At 32.2% G+C, this 15,609-nt stretch overlaps 1 protein-coding gene across 1 annotated transcript in view; it reads right to left on the bottom strand.

The window, feature by feature from the left end:
• Positions 1-10,195: 10,195 nt before the first annotated feature.
• Positions 10,196-15,609, bottom strand: part of LOC134689772 (serine/threonine-protein phosphatase 6 regulatory ankyrin repeat subunit A-like) — an 82,237-nt gene continuing 76,823 nt past the window's right edge. Inside the window, exon 5 of the mRNA XM_063549742.1 lies at positions 10,196-15,045. Within this exon, the coding sequence (XP_063405812.1) occupies positions 10,196-15,045 (4,850 nt within the window). The remainder of the gene's footprint in view (positions 15,046-15,609) is intronic.

Below are 15,609 nucleotides of genomic sequence, written 5' to 3'. Positions count from 1 at the left end.
TTGGACATTTTTTTAATAATAAAAAGATCTTCACTTTTTACAGTGAATACTACACTAGAAGCAAGAGAAAGCAGGGTTCTATGAAACCCTTCACCATTTTTTTACAATAATGCTATTCGAACACTTTTGGAAAAAAAACCAACATGTCAAGTAATAATCTAACAACATATATAACGAAGTATCAGAGTACTGTAAATTCAGAAATTTTTGCGATGGTACATTGAAAAACCTGGGGATCTCATCGTTATTCCAAAAATCTGGGAGGAAGTGGCGAGGCGTGTGGCTTTCCATAGCTTTCCAAAACATTTATATTTATAGTTCTCAATTATGTTAATGCTTCTAGATTTATCGGCTTTTGTTTTTGTTTTAAGAAATTGAATGTATAAGATTACATCTCTGATGTCGTTTTATTGATGAAAATTCCCTTTTATAATGGCTTATATTCGACAGCTTAAAGTGGTCATACAACGATTTCCTATGTATCATTTCAGTCATTTTAGCTATTAAAATCATGATTTTAATGTTATCAAATATTTTAATTTTTATGATTTTCAACTAAATTTGAATATTGAAAATCGAAAAACGGACCGCTTACCTTACCAACTTTCAACATTATCCAATACAAAACAATATTCTGAGGTTGATATAAAAAGAAAACCACCCAAATTCTTAGAATTTTTGAAGCTATCACTCTCGCTGTATTTTACGAGGTGACTCAACCGGAGGGTCATTTGCACGTAATCGAAGTAGACTAGGTTTTTATGAAAGTATTTTGCAATAATAGCCGAATGCGAATATTTACAGACCTTCCTCTGTTTTCATACCCATTCTTTTTTTTCGACGAATTTTGTTGTGTTTCGACTCAGTTTTAACCTGTCTCGACCAGTCGTGATCAGTTTCGACCTATCTCGACCAGTTTTGACCTGATTTGGCTAGTTTCGACCCGTCTGATCAAGCAGTCTTCACTTTTTAATTTAGTCTGTATCATCTAACTCAATTATATATTGGTAGTTTGATTCATTACTGTCACATTAAAAGATTTATTTAATAGATAAAAAATAGACCGTTTAGTCTTGATTAAATTCAGATAGTCAGCCTTAATTATTTCTATAGCTATTTCAAATACACATGGGTTACATAAAACGTTACAATCTCCCATGTATACCAAGAGCTTATAGAATGACAGGTTAAATTTTTGCTGTAAATTTAAGGATTAAGGTAGATGGGGGTCTAAATTTAAATCCATAGAATATTTTGGATAATTTGTCAAAATGTAGTTTATATCATGTTGTTTTCAAAAATATAATAAAACGTATAGGTCACTGCGCTTTATTTCACGCAATAGATTATGCAAAATTGTTAGATTTTGTAAAGAGTATGCATGAAAACCTAATGTTGAGTGATAAAAAGAAAACTTCTCCAAAGAAAGATAAGATGAAATATGAAATATAAAAGCTATAACAATATGTTTTCAGATAAGAACAATACATTATAGTGGTGACGGAACTCTTTTCCTTGCTACATAACTGTTATATTTTGTAAAGGTTATGCACGGAAAACCAAACTTTGGATGAGAACACAGCAACACAGAAATCTTAATATAAAATATTCGAATGTAGCTCTAACAATATGTTTTCAGATAAGAAAAATAAACAATGGGGTCACGGCACTCGTTTTCTTGCTATATAATAAAAAGGATAAATTCATAACAAATCTTATGACTCTTTAATATCAATCAAAACTGAATAGCTATCTTTTTAACTGAAAAAAATAATTCTTTAATTTGAACTACCAAATGACCTGTGATTTTGTAATTCAATGTATAGAATGCAAGAGCTGATGCAGACAACTCTAGTCTAAATTTAAAAATCATGGCTCATAAAGAGAGGTTGAGACGGGTGATAACAGGTCGAGACTAGTCAAAACAAGTCGAACTGGTAACGACTGGTTGAAACAGGTCCATACTTTGTCAAGTCTAGTCGAAACAGGACGAGACTGAGTTGAGACTGAGTCAAGACGGGTTGAGTTTTGGTCGAGACTTTTTCAGATTACACCAAGATTATCAAGTAATGTATCAGACTTATTAAGTACAGTCCAAAACAAAGTCGAATACATTTAAGTACACTAAAGTACATTACCATGATTACGTCGAGTCCTATATACGTAAAGTCTGTACTCAACGTTACATGATCCTTTTTCTTTGTGAGCTGTTTATAGTGTAAAATTATAAAACTATTACATATACAACAAAAACATTACTTATTAATTATTCATTTTACTTAGAGTTCATACTCCATGATCTTCCATAAATATCCATCTGTTTTGACTATATTTAACAATGCCACAAAAGTGGAAGGTTTGGCCAGCCGCAAAACTAGATTCAACCCACATTGTTTGTTTTTTAAAACATTCTGTACAAAGTCAGGAAAATAGCAGTTGTTATCTGTGTGTGTTACATTGTCGTTTTGGTTTTGTCTTGCACTTCAGTGTTTCTGTTGTTTCGTGTTTATCCTCTCATAGTTGATGTGTTTACCTCAGTTTTAGTGTGTTACCCTGATTTGTTTTCTTTCAAACGATTTATGACTTCCGAACAGCGGTGTACTACTGATGCTTTTATAGTACATCAAACCGATATGTAGTTGTTGTCTTGTTTTGCTTGGAACGCAATTTTGAAAAAGAGATCCAAAAGATAATTAAATAAATTCAAATTTATAATAGATATAACATGTATAAGAAGATGTGGTGTGAGTACCAATGAGACACATTGTCATCCAAGTCGCATTTTTTAAAGGTTAATCATTAAAGGTCAAAGTACGGTATTTAACATGGAGCTTTGGCCAACACCGAACACAACGCTATAAAAGGACACCAAATTGACTAGTGCAAAACCATTCAAACGGGAAAACCAATGGTATATAGTTACATTGTTGTAATCTATATAAACAATGATCAAAAACGAGAAACGAGAAACACTTATGAATCAGATCAACAAGCGACGATTACTGATCATTAGATCCCTGACTTAGGACAGGTGCAAACAAATGCCGCAGTTTTAAAGAGTTTTTTTAAAAGTCAAAACAAAACGACAGTATCGACGTCAAGACGGACAAAGTACAAGAGGCTATCAAGAGCCTTAATCGCTCACCTGTTTTTTGATTGCTTAAATCTTTCAATAATGATAATTTTTACTTTTCAATATATATAAATGAGTTGCTTAAAATGCAATTTAAATGTTCATAAAGTAAATATCCTTGTAGCTGTCTTATTTTCTCCAAAAGTACATTATTGCATTGTATCCATATGTTCCGTTTAAACAATAGTGTCTATGTTTCTTGACGTACAAGAACATAAAGTATTAAATGTATACCATATTCATTTGAGAAGATTTCTAAAGTTTAAAAACATAACGACTGGTGTAAAATTGCCCTGTAAGGGCAATAACTCCTTAAGGGTTGAATTTCATTAAAAAAGCCAATTTAGTGGCAGCAACCCAACAATGGGTTGTTTGATACGTCTGAAAATTTCAGGGCTGATAGATCTTGACCTTGCGAACACATTGATCACCTGTTAGATTTCCTCTTAAACTTTTTTTTGAGATATAAGCCAAAAACTCCATTTGACCCCTTTGTTCTATTTTTAGCAATGATGACAGTGTTTGTCGATAGATCAACACTTCAGATACAATTTATTAACTAGATACCTTTATTAAAATTTAGTTAAAAGTTGAAGGTATTCGGCACAGTAGTTTCAGAGGAGAAGATTTTTGAAAAAGTTTATGACAATAGACGACCACGGACGATGACGGACTCCAATATATGGAATAAGGTAACATGGGACCCTTTGGGGCTAGTAAACTAAAGAAAACACACAAAAACTCAAGACTGAGCAACACAAAATGCACTTCAAACTTAATTAATCTCCGGTGCTTCAAAAGGTTACGCATATTCTGCACCACACGCGTGCGTTCCGTCCATCCTGTTCCTCACATAACACATTTTGATGTATATAGGTTAGTATATAAAACTATAAGACACAACATAATAGTGGATTTGATTTTGACTTTCATCAAACCCTAACATTGCCTTAGGTAGTACCAAAAGTGTGTAAAGTTTGCTATCTCTGACACTTGATAATTTAAAATTGTATTTTTTTTATTTTCCTTTACAAAGGATATACAAGACTGTTACCGGAAGAAACAACACAACCATTTATAAGTATACACAATCAAAGAACAATACGTCGTATAACGGAAACAAGAGCAACACGAACCACTTAAATGCAAATATCATGGTAATTTAAGATATTCGGACGGTAAGCAGATTCTGCTACACATAAGGTACCTATCATGTTGGTCATTTTAGTTTAAAACAAGTTCTTCTTCTTATTCCTTATATTTCATTTGGGAAAAAAAGGTGACGGGATTGTAGTTATGACAAATATGATATGTTTGTTGTCATCTGTTAAACAGATACTCTTTATTGGTCAACCAACACTTGATGGCGTCTGTGAAAACTATCGAACACTTTGTTAAAAGCATCCTTGTGAGCAACAACATTTTAATCCACTTTCAATTTAAAGCATTGGACAACAATATGTAAAGCTATAAAATAAATAGATATAACCTGACATTATAAATGAGTCAAATACATGTAGTATAAATTTTTAATAGCATAGAAATTGTATATATTTTAAGCTAGTTAAAAGACATGTGTAGCCAAAATCAAATGCACAAATAAGATACTAAACTAAATGGAAATGTACAAAACAGATGTAATGATTTCAATTTTGAGACCGCTTATGAATATAAAATATGTGTACCTAAACTATAACACAAACAAAAGAAGAAATATTTTTTTTACTTTAAATTCATATTTGTCCAATTACCGTGCTGGTGTAATACCACTATTGATTTTCCGGTTTTTTTAAATTTTACACTTTCCAAACAAATATGCAGAATAAAGAAATAGTTGGCATTGGTACAGTTTTATCATGTTGAGTAATACAGACAAAGTTTCACAAAACATTTCGTTGTATATATGAAAATACACATTACTTGAACCAACTTAAACCGAAGTAAAAGGAATCAATTAATCATATTGTAACAATGATATTAATTTTTGCAAAAAAAGACAGTTTTGTATTCTTTGATATCAACATTTGATTGTCCAACTAAAAATATCCAATTGCTACGATATGATTGTCTTCCTCTCTTTACTTGGAGTTTTATAGCTACCAAACTTTAGCACGTCACATCTGGTTGAATATAGAAATGTTTAAATCAATCGGGTCCAGGACCAATCCAGTATATCTTATCATAATCCTTCGTTTTCAAATCAATTTCCTATGTGCATGCATTTAAAGTAATTAAGAGCTGGTAATTTTCTATCAGCCCAGAAGAATGTATTCCATAACCGGAAATATTTATCATACACTGAGTTTACAAGCTCTTAATTACTCTAAATGTTTGCACATAGAAAATTGAATTAAAAACGAAGGATTATGATAAGATATACTGGATTGGTCCTGGACCCGATTGATTTTAACACTACGAAAAAAAGTACAAAAAATTTGACAGTTGTTGGTCACAAACAATGCATTTACATGATTTTGTTCATATATCTGTTTGCAAATGAATAATTAATACATATCTTATTGGCAATGTAGATACACCAACTTCACCTCAAATAATAACAAAAAAGCTTATTATTGAGCATTGCTATTGTTCCATATATGTTTTTTCGTTATTGATTATATATTAAAATGCAAGTTTTAGACCGCTAATGAACATAAAACCAAAACACAATATGAACACAAACTGTAACGCAAAGAAGAGAAGAAAATATTTTTTTTACTTGAAATTCATATCTGTTCAAAATAGGTGCTGGTGTTTTACAGCTATTGATTTTCTCTTTTAGTTTTCTTTTTTAAATTCACACTTTTCAAAGTGGTGTGCAGAATTTATCTTTGTATCAAAAAGGGAAATACTTGGCATGCATACATCCTTATCATGTTGAGTAATAAAGAAAAAAGTTTCACATTATATGTCATTTCATACACGAAAAAAGCATTACTTGAACCAACTAAAAAGAAAGTAAAATAATCATATTGTAACAAATTTATTTATTTTGGCAAAAAAAAACATCAGAAAAAACCCTCATTGTGTCAATATGATCGTCCAACTTAAAAAATCTTATTGTTATAATTTAATTGTCTTCCTCTCTATACTTCGGTTTTATAACTACCAAATATACTATCTAACATCTGGTTTGATACGAAAAGTAGTTCGAACAAAATAGTCCCATGAATTTGACAGTTGTTGATTACAAACAATGAATGTACATGATTTGTTGATACATTGTTTGTAAATGTACAATTAAAATATATCTTATGGGCAATATAGATAGACAATCTTGCCTCAATTAGTTACAACAAGCTTAATATATAGCATTTATATTGTTTCATATATGTATGTTCGTTAATAATAATAAAAAAAACAATATGTACACAAATTATAACGCAAACAACAGAAGAAAAATATTTTTTTAATTTAAATTCATATTTGTCCTTTATCCGTGATGGTGTTATTCAACTATTGATTTTCCCTTTTATTTTTTTTTCTAAATTTTCACTTTTCAAACAACTGTGCAGAATTTATCTTTGTATCAAAAAATAAAATACTTGGCATGAATATAGCTTCATCATGTTGAGTAATAAAGACAAAGTTTCACATTATATTTCATTGCATATATGAAAATAAACATTACTTGAACCAAGTATGAAGAGAGTTAAAAGTAAAATCACAAAAATACTGATCTTAGAGGAAAATCAATCCGGAAAGTCCATAATCACATGTCAAAATCATATAACAAAACGCATAAAAAACGATTGGACAATAACTGTCATATTCCTGACTTGGTACAGGCATTTTCAAATGTAGAAAATGGTAGATTCAACCTGGTTCTATAGCGCTAACCCTCTCACTTTAATGACAGTCTCATCAAATTCCGTTATATTTACATTGATGCGTTAAAAAAACAGACACAATTAATAAAATAGTCAACATATGGGTACATCAGTCATCATCGCATAACAATTTTAAAAGGAAGAATTTAAGAGAACACAAAAACATCTACTATCTACAAACACATTCATTGATTTGAGTGTCTGACGTCAGAAAATTGTATACGTCACATAGATTTGTCGTTCAATATACATACAAACAATTTTAAAATTTACATACTAGACAGTGTTAACACACAGGGTTAAAATATAAAAAAAGTATGTAAGAATAAAATTTCAGAAATAGACCGAGATTTAAACTAGTCCAAAAGTTATATATAAGATTTATAAGAATCAACAAATAGTTAATTCCACTACGCGATTGAATGATTTTGACGTTTGTGGTTCAACGTATATTGTAATTCATAATAGAAATATATCATAATGACATATAATAGAACAACATCATACTGACGGATTATTTTAAAGTACAGAGTCACGTTATAAGAACAAAAGAAATACTAAAAGTTGCATATACTATAATATTAAAAAACAAGCCATCAAAAAATGAAAGCCAATACAAACGCATTGGCGAGATGTATAAGAACCGAGCCACGTCAAACGGATATCACATAAAACCATTCAACAGTTTAAGAAATATTAATAATAGAACAAAGACAAATGAAAGAACTATAAAACACGTTGTTAAGATGATAAACAACATCAGTACGCAGAATCTATACATCAATACCATCGTGTATTATTTGAGAAGTCGATACGGAATATTTATCAACAAGGTCTTGGATGCTTCCGATGAACTTTTTTAGAAAAAGGACGAGATGTTCTTTGACATTCCCCTGGTTCATCAAATTTCCATTCAGACACTGATGACGTTTTACAAAGTAACAGAGATATTTATTTTGACGAACAAAAAAAAACAAAACAAAATCTCAATGTGTGAATTTGATTGTCTAACTTAAAAAATCTCATTCGTTACATTTTTATTGTCTTCCTCTCTTTATGTCGGTTTTATAACTACCAAATTATAGTACCTAACATCTGGTTGAATACGAAAATAAGTTCGAAAAAAATAGTTCCATGGATTTGACAGTTTTTGGTTATAAACAATGCATTTACATGATTTATTTGTTTGCAAATGTACCCTTAATACATATCTTATGGGCATTGTAGGTAAATCCAACTACACCTCAATTAATAACAAAAAGCTTATTACTGAGCATTTATATTGTTCCATAGTATATATTAAGATGTAAGTTTGCGACCGTTAATAAATATTAATAAAAAAATACAATATTTACACAAACTATAACTCAAACAAAAGAAGAAAATATTTTTTTACTTTAAATTCATATTTGTTCCATATCCGTGGTGTAATATTTGATTTTCCCTTTTATTTTTTTTTCTTAATTTTCACTTTTCAAACAACTGTGCAGAATTTATCTTTGTCTCAAAAAAGTAAATACTTGGCACGGATACAGTTTTATCATTTTGATTAATAAAGACAACGTTTCACATTATATATCATTGCATATATGAAAATAAACATTGGTTGAACCAAGCATAAAGAGAGTAAAATAACAGAGATATTTATTTTGACGAAAAAGAATCACAAAAAAAAAATCATTGTGTCAATATGATTGTCTAACTTAAAAAATCTACGGTTTTATAACTACCAAATTATAGTACCTAACATCTGGTTGAATACGAAAATAAGTTCGAAAAAAATAGTTCCATGGATTTGACATTTGTTGGTTACAAACAATGCATTTACATGATTTTGTTCATATATGTGTTTGCAAATGTACAATTAATACATATATTATGGGCAATGTAGGTAAATCTAATTTCACCTCAAGCAATAACAATAAGATTATTATTGAGCATTTATAGTTGACCAATATATGTTTTATTTCCGTTCTTAACTATATACAAACTAAAAATAAGATTACATCTTTTGTCTACTTTATTTTTTTTAAATTTTTCTTTAGACGCTTGATTAAGAAAAATCAATCAATATAAAAGATACTATCGTGATTGATCTTTAATCCTTAGCATGATACCATGATGAGTAATACTCAAATGTATTATACCATAAACTAAAACTATATTATATCGAAAATTATTCACAATTTTATGAATATACACTTTGTTTATGCAGTAACGTGAAGTAGACATCTCATAGAAAAACAATGTTATGCATACATATTACCAAACACAGTAAATAATCAATTACAAAATAATTTCAATGTTCAAAACTTGAACCAATGTTTGGAGACTATTCATACATAATTCAAAAAAGAAAATATGTACAACCAGAACAGCTATATGAAAAATTGTAGTCTTTAGCAATGATATTTTATTATGTAAACATATGTTAATATTACATGAACATCAATCTTTACAGTGTAAGAAAACAACAATCAGAACTGGATTTACTGACTATTTATCATTCATAACCAATAAACGTATTGTGTTTTAGATGAAGAAGAAACAAACTATTTAAACGGATAAGTAACTGAATACTTAAAAGATGTAAATTATGGGAAAAGGATGAAGACTGTTTCATTTTAGTATTTTGGTTCCCTTTAGTCTTGTTTGGTTTGATCAGCTATACAACGTTAGAAGAAGATAAAGGAAACGTAAAATAAAATAGGAAGACGAATATGTTCAGGATTTAACATAACGAGAAGTTATCAAATTACAGTTGAGGTTATTTACAACTGTTGCTGTGTAAATATGTTTATCCCTTATTTCTGTCTATGTTGTCACTTGTGACACGTGTTTTAACTCTACCATTACCTTAATCAGCACCACACTCATTGTCGAAAAATAATTGAACTATCAGTTGTAGTGTAGACTTCGCTATTTTATCTGTGAATAACTGTACTATTTCAAACTCATCCAAGATACTAGGAATAACAGTTGTGTACACCAGACGCGCGTTTCGTCTATAAGGCAAACAAATAACAAGCGAATTAAAAAAGTGATGTGTTAAAATAAATTATACACTAAGTGTTGAAAAACAATGTGGAACCAAACCGAAATGGTTGTCCCCCCCATTAAAAATTAACATGTAGTCTATTCCGGAAGCAGACAATACTTGCAAATACTTATTTTATAAGTAATAACTATGATAATTGATGCCAATACTGACATATGGATATCATTTTTGCACTCAATTATCAGCTGTCATAAACGTATCTCCTTTACTATTAACCTTGCTAATATCACACATTTTGTCTACAAGAAACTGGGCTATATTTTCATGTCTGTTCTCTCTAGCTGCTGTAAGAGGTGTTTCTCCCGTACGATCAACCTCATCAATATCACATCCATTGTCTATAAGTAACTGTACTAATGTCAAATTTCCAACTCTACAAGCAGCTGTAAGAGGTGTATACTCCGTACTGAGAGACTGTTTAACATCACATCCATTGTCTATAAGGCACTGTACTATCTCCTCATGTCCTTCATAGCAAGCTGCTGCCAGAGGTGTATAATCTTCACTATCAGCCTGGTTAACATCACAGTCGTTTTTTATAAGTAACTCTACTATTTTAACATGTCCCTCCAAACAAGCTTCTGTCAAAGGAGTATGTTCTGTACCTTCTGATTTGTTAACATCGCTTCTCTTGTCTATGAGTAACTTTACTATCTTCTCATATCCAATACCACAAGCTATCGTCAGAGGTGTCTGTTTGCTTTCATCCATTTTGTTAACATCACAGCCTTTGTCTATGAGTAACTCTACTAGCTTATCATTTCCTCCCAAACAAGCTTCTGTCAAAGGAGTATGTTCAATACCTTCTGACTTGTTAACATCGCTTCCATTGTCTATGAGTAACTGTACTAAATTATTATACCCCATCTGGCAAGCATTCATCAGAGGTGTCTCTCCATTACCATCAACCTGGTTAACATCACTTCCTTTCTCTATAAGGAATTTTACTAACTTCTTATATCCTTTAGAACACGCAGCTGTCAGAGGTGTCTCTCCCATATCATCAGTCTGGTTAACATCACTTCCTTTTTCTATGAGAAATTTTGCTATCTTTATATTTCCTTTCAAACAAACAACTGTCAAAGGTGTATGTGTCGTACCAACTACTTTATTAACTTTACAACTGTTGTGTATAAGCAACTGCACTATCTGTATTTTGTCTTCCGAACAAGCGACTGTCAGAGGCGTCTCTTTCAAATTATTAATTTGATCAACATCACAACTATTTTTCAAAAGTAACTGTACAATATTCTTGTTTCCCTTAGAACACGATACTGTTAGAGGTGTCTTTCCCGTTCCATCACACTGGTTCACCTTACTTCCATTGTCTATAAGTAACTGTATTATTTTTGGATGTAGTTTCCGACAAGCAGCTGTCAGAGGTGTCTCCGAACAATCAACCTGGTTAACATCACATCCTTTATCTATAAGTAACTTTACTATCTTCTCATTCCCTTGCTTGCAAGCTGCTATCAAAGCTTCTATCAAAGCTGTTTGTCCCTTACTGCCCCCATAGAAAGCATCATAACCTTTATCTATAAGTAACTGTACTATCTTCTCATTCCCTTTCCTGCAAGCTGCTATCAAAGCTTCTATGAAAGCTGTGGGTCCCGTATTGCCTCCATAGAAAGCATTACATCCCTTTTCAAATAGTAACTGTACTATCTTTTCATTTCCACTCATACACGCAAATGTGACAAGTGTATCTTTTGTTACACCATCAACCCGGTCGATATCATATCTATTGTTAAAAAGCATATGCACTATATTTTCATTTCCTCCACAGCAGGCAGCTCTCAGAGGTGTCTCTCTCATACCACCAACTTGGTTAACATCACATCCATTGTCTATAAGTAATTGTACTATATTCTTACTTCCATTTCTGCATGAAACTGTAAGAGGGGTCTCCATCAAACCATCAACCTGGTTAACATAACATCCTTTGTTTATAAGTAACTGAACTATCTTTTCGTGTTCTTCCGCACAAGCAGCGGTCAGGGGTGACCTTGTTTCATAATTATTCTGATTTACGTCGCATTCATTGTCTATAAGAAACCGTATTATTTTTTCATTTCCTTCTGTAGAAGCAGCTACCAAAGGTGTGGTTCTTCTCATATCTCCAGCCTGATTAGCATCACAGCCGCCTTGTTTTATTAATAATTTTACTATCTTCTCACATCCTTTCAGACATGCAGCTACTAGGGGTGTTTTTTTCATATCATCAGCCTTATTAACATTGCATCCTTTGTCTATAAGTAACTGTACTATCTTCTCATATCCTCTCTTACAGGCAGCTGTTAAAGGCGACTCCATCATATTTCCATCCCAGTGAACATCACATCCTTTGTCTAGAAGTAGCTGTAATACGTTAGCATTGCCTTCGATACACACAGCTAGCAGAGGTGTGCTTGTATTATCCCCAACCTGGTTAACATCACATCCTGCGTCTAAAAGTAACTGTACTATTTTCTCATTTCCTGCTGTACAAGCAGCTATTAGATGGGTCTCTCCAAAATTACTTTCCTTGTATACATCACATTTTTTTTCTAAAAGTAACCGTACTATCTTTTCATTGCCATTACTACATGCAGCTAGCAAAGGTGTTTTTCCCATAAACCCCGTCTTGTTAACATCACATTTTTTTTCTAAAAGTAACTGTACTATCTTTTCATTGCCATTGCTACATGCAGCTAGCAAAGGTGTTTTTCCCATAAACCTCGTCTCGTTAACATCACATCCTTTGTCTATAAGTAACTGTACTATCTTCTTATTCCCGTTGGAACATGCAGCTAGCAGAGGTGTATCTCTGTTACCATCAACCTGGTTAACACCACACCCTTTGTCTATAAGTAACTGTACTATCTGATCATTGCCTCCCTCACAGGCAGCTGCTAGAGGTGTTGTTCCCCCGTAATCAGCCGCCTGGTTTATATCACCTTCCTTTTCTATAAGAAGCCGTACTGTCTTATAATGTCCTCCTTTACATGCAGCTGTCAGAGGTGTTTCTCCCACACCATCAACCTGGTTAACATCACATCCGTTGTCTATAAGTAAACGTACTATGTTGTCATTCCCTTTACTACTAGCAGCTACCAGAGGTGTGTGCTTCCAACTATTTATCATGTTGAGACGAACTCCTTTGTCGATAAGTAACTGTACTATCTTCTCATTTCCGTCGCTACAAGAAGCTGTCAGTGGTGTATGTCCGTAACCATCAATCTGGTTAACGTCAACTCCTTTGGATATAAGTAACGTCACTATCCTTTCTTTTCCATCACTTGAAGCTGCTGTCTGATACGTCTGTCCCGTGCTATAGGCTTGGTAAACATCCCGTTCCTCCTTTACAGAGAAATGTACTCTACTCTCAGATTCTCTTGAACATGCAGCCGTAAGAGGGGTCAGTCCTGAATCATCCTCCTGGTTAACATCGCAACCTCCGTTTATCAGTATCTGTACAATTTTCTCATGTCCACTCCCACAAGCAGCTGTAAGAGAATTCAGTTCCATTACATTAGACTTGTTAACATCACATCCTTTGCTGATAAGGATCATCACTATTTTCTCATGACCTCTCCCACAAGCACCTACCAGTGGTACCTGTCCAATATTACTTTCTAGGTCAACATCGCACCCTTTGTCTATAAGTAACTGTACTATCTTTTCATTTCCTCCTTTGCAAGCAGCTGTTAGAGGTGTATTATATAAATCTCCTTTGTTTAAATCAACAGATTTCAAAATAAAATGTTTGACTATATCATAATATCCTCGAAAACATGATGTTATAAAGATTTTTTGTATAATAGCTTGATCGTTGATAACATCATTGATGTCAATTGACTCTAATACCTCTAGAAATTTATTTCTATATTGTTGGTGCTTCATATGTGCATTGCAAAAAGTTTGATCCAGTTTCCCAAGTTGTAAATCTTTTTTTATTCTCTCAAGGTATTCATTTTCAAACTCTTCCAATATACGTATGGTATATTTCCTATCTTGTTTATCAATCGATGTTAGCTGTGTCCGTTCATTGAACACTTGGATGGCTGCGTGACGCAATACACATGTGACAAGATTATCCTGGTTACCGAAATAATAACACAAAAAATCAAAAATGTGGTCATGTATAACCCTATACTCATTTCCTGTTTTCTGTAAGTAAGTTCCAATAAAGCAATCAAAATACTCCTTCATCTCAGTAAAACTTGGTGTCCGACCAACTTTACATATGTCAAAAACAATGTTCAAGACTTTTGCATCTATGGTATTATTTTCATTATACACATCAAAGGATGCCTCCGTAATTGTGCCATTCAAAAGAACAAGTAAAAAAAGTGCGCAATATTTGGATGGATTTTCTGATTTAATTAATTCCCAATCATATTCGTATGTTTTGTAAGGCCTGTGTAAAAAATCATGCAAGTTTAAGTTTTCAGTTTTCCGTTTTATTTTAGAATAAAGAAAACACATCAGAGGTGTAAACGATTCATTTTGATCTTTCAAGCACTGAATATCAGTATCGGTTAAATATTGTTTACCGATCTTTAATTTGTCCTCCATTGAATATTCTGAAGACAAATTAAAAATACTTGATTTGAAAAAAGAACATGTTGCGTAAAATTTATCATCATTGTAAATATCTAATCGACAGGTTGCTACCACAATTGTTTTCCCTGTTTTCATCATTATCTTTAGAACGTGTTCATTGTTTTGAATATATTCGATATCTTTCAGACTGACCGTACATGTGCCACATATATTATCAAGAACAAACATCTGCTTTACATTTTCTTCGTAAAGCTTCTTTATATCTTTAATACCAGAACATGGAATTATACTGTATTCACTCTGTTTATGTAGTTGAAAAGCTAAATGGTGCATCAACATACTCTTACCAATACCAGGTTCCCCTACTAGTAAGACTTTGTTTTCTGATTCTAAGATATGTGAAATCTTTTTTACAACAGATGTTTCAACGAAACCAAGTTCTTGTTCTTTCCAATCCTTAATTTGAATGTTATTCCAACCTACAAATAAACAGTGGAAATTTAAACTAGAAGAAAATTGACAGAATATTAACCAATGCAACATTTATTTCGGGGTAGCAAACTAAAACCGAGGGAAACGCATTGCATATAAGAGAACAACGACATAACACCGAAACGGATCAAGCATCAGACAAAACACCACGAGAATAACAAATATAACATGAAAACCAAATACATGAATTTAAGATAGACAAGTACCGTGCCACGTCTTATCTCAATATCTCCAAAATAAGAGAAAACACAAACGACTCAACGTTAAAATGCAACACACACAGCAACAACGAACATTAATATAACAATGGCTATCTTCCTCACTTGGTACAGGACACTTTTAAAGGGGAATACAAGTGGTGGGTTGAACCTGGTTTTGTGGCATGCCAAACCTCGCACTTTAATGGCAAAGTTTAATATAACATTGAAATGACAATATAATATTACAGGACTAAAATACAAATAAACATGATAAATAGGAGAACATATTAGACAAAGAAAAACATGATTAATAGATAACAAAAAGCATCAGGTTTAAAATGCAATACGCCA

The sequence above is a fragment of the Mytilus trossulus genome, chromosome 11 (genome assembly GCF_036588685.1).
Source record: "Mytilus trossulus isolate FHL-02 chromosome 11, PNRI_Mtr1.1.1.hap1, whole genome shotgun sequence".
Classification (NCBI taxonomy): domain Eukaryota; kingdom Metazoa; phylum Mollusca; class Bivalvia; order Mytilida; family Mytilidae; genus Mytilus; species Mytilus trossulus.
Note: the sequence above shows the minus strand (reverse complement) of the source record. Positions and strands in the feature narration are given on the sequence as shown.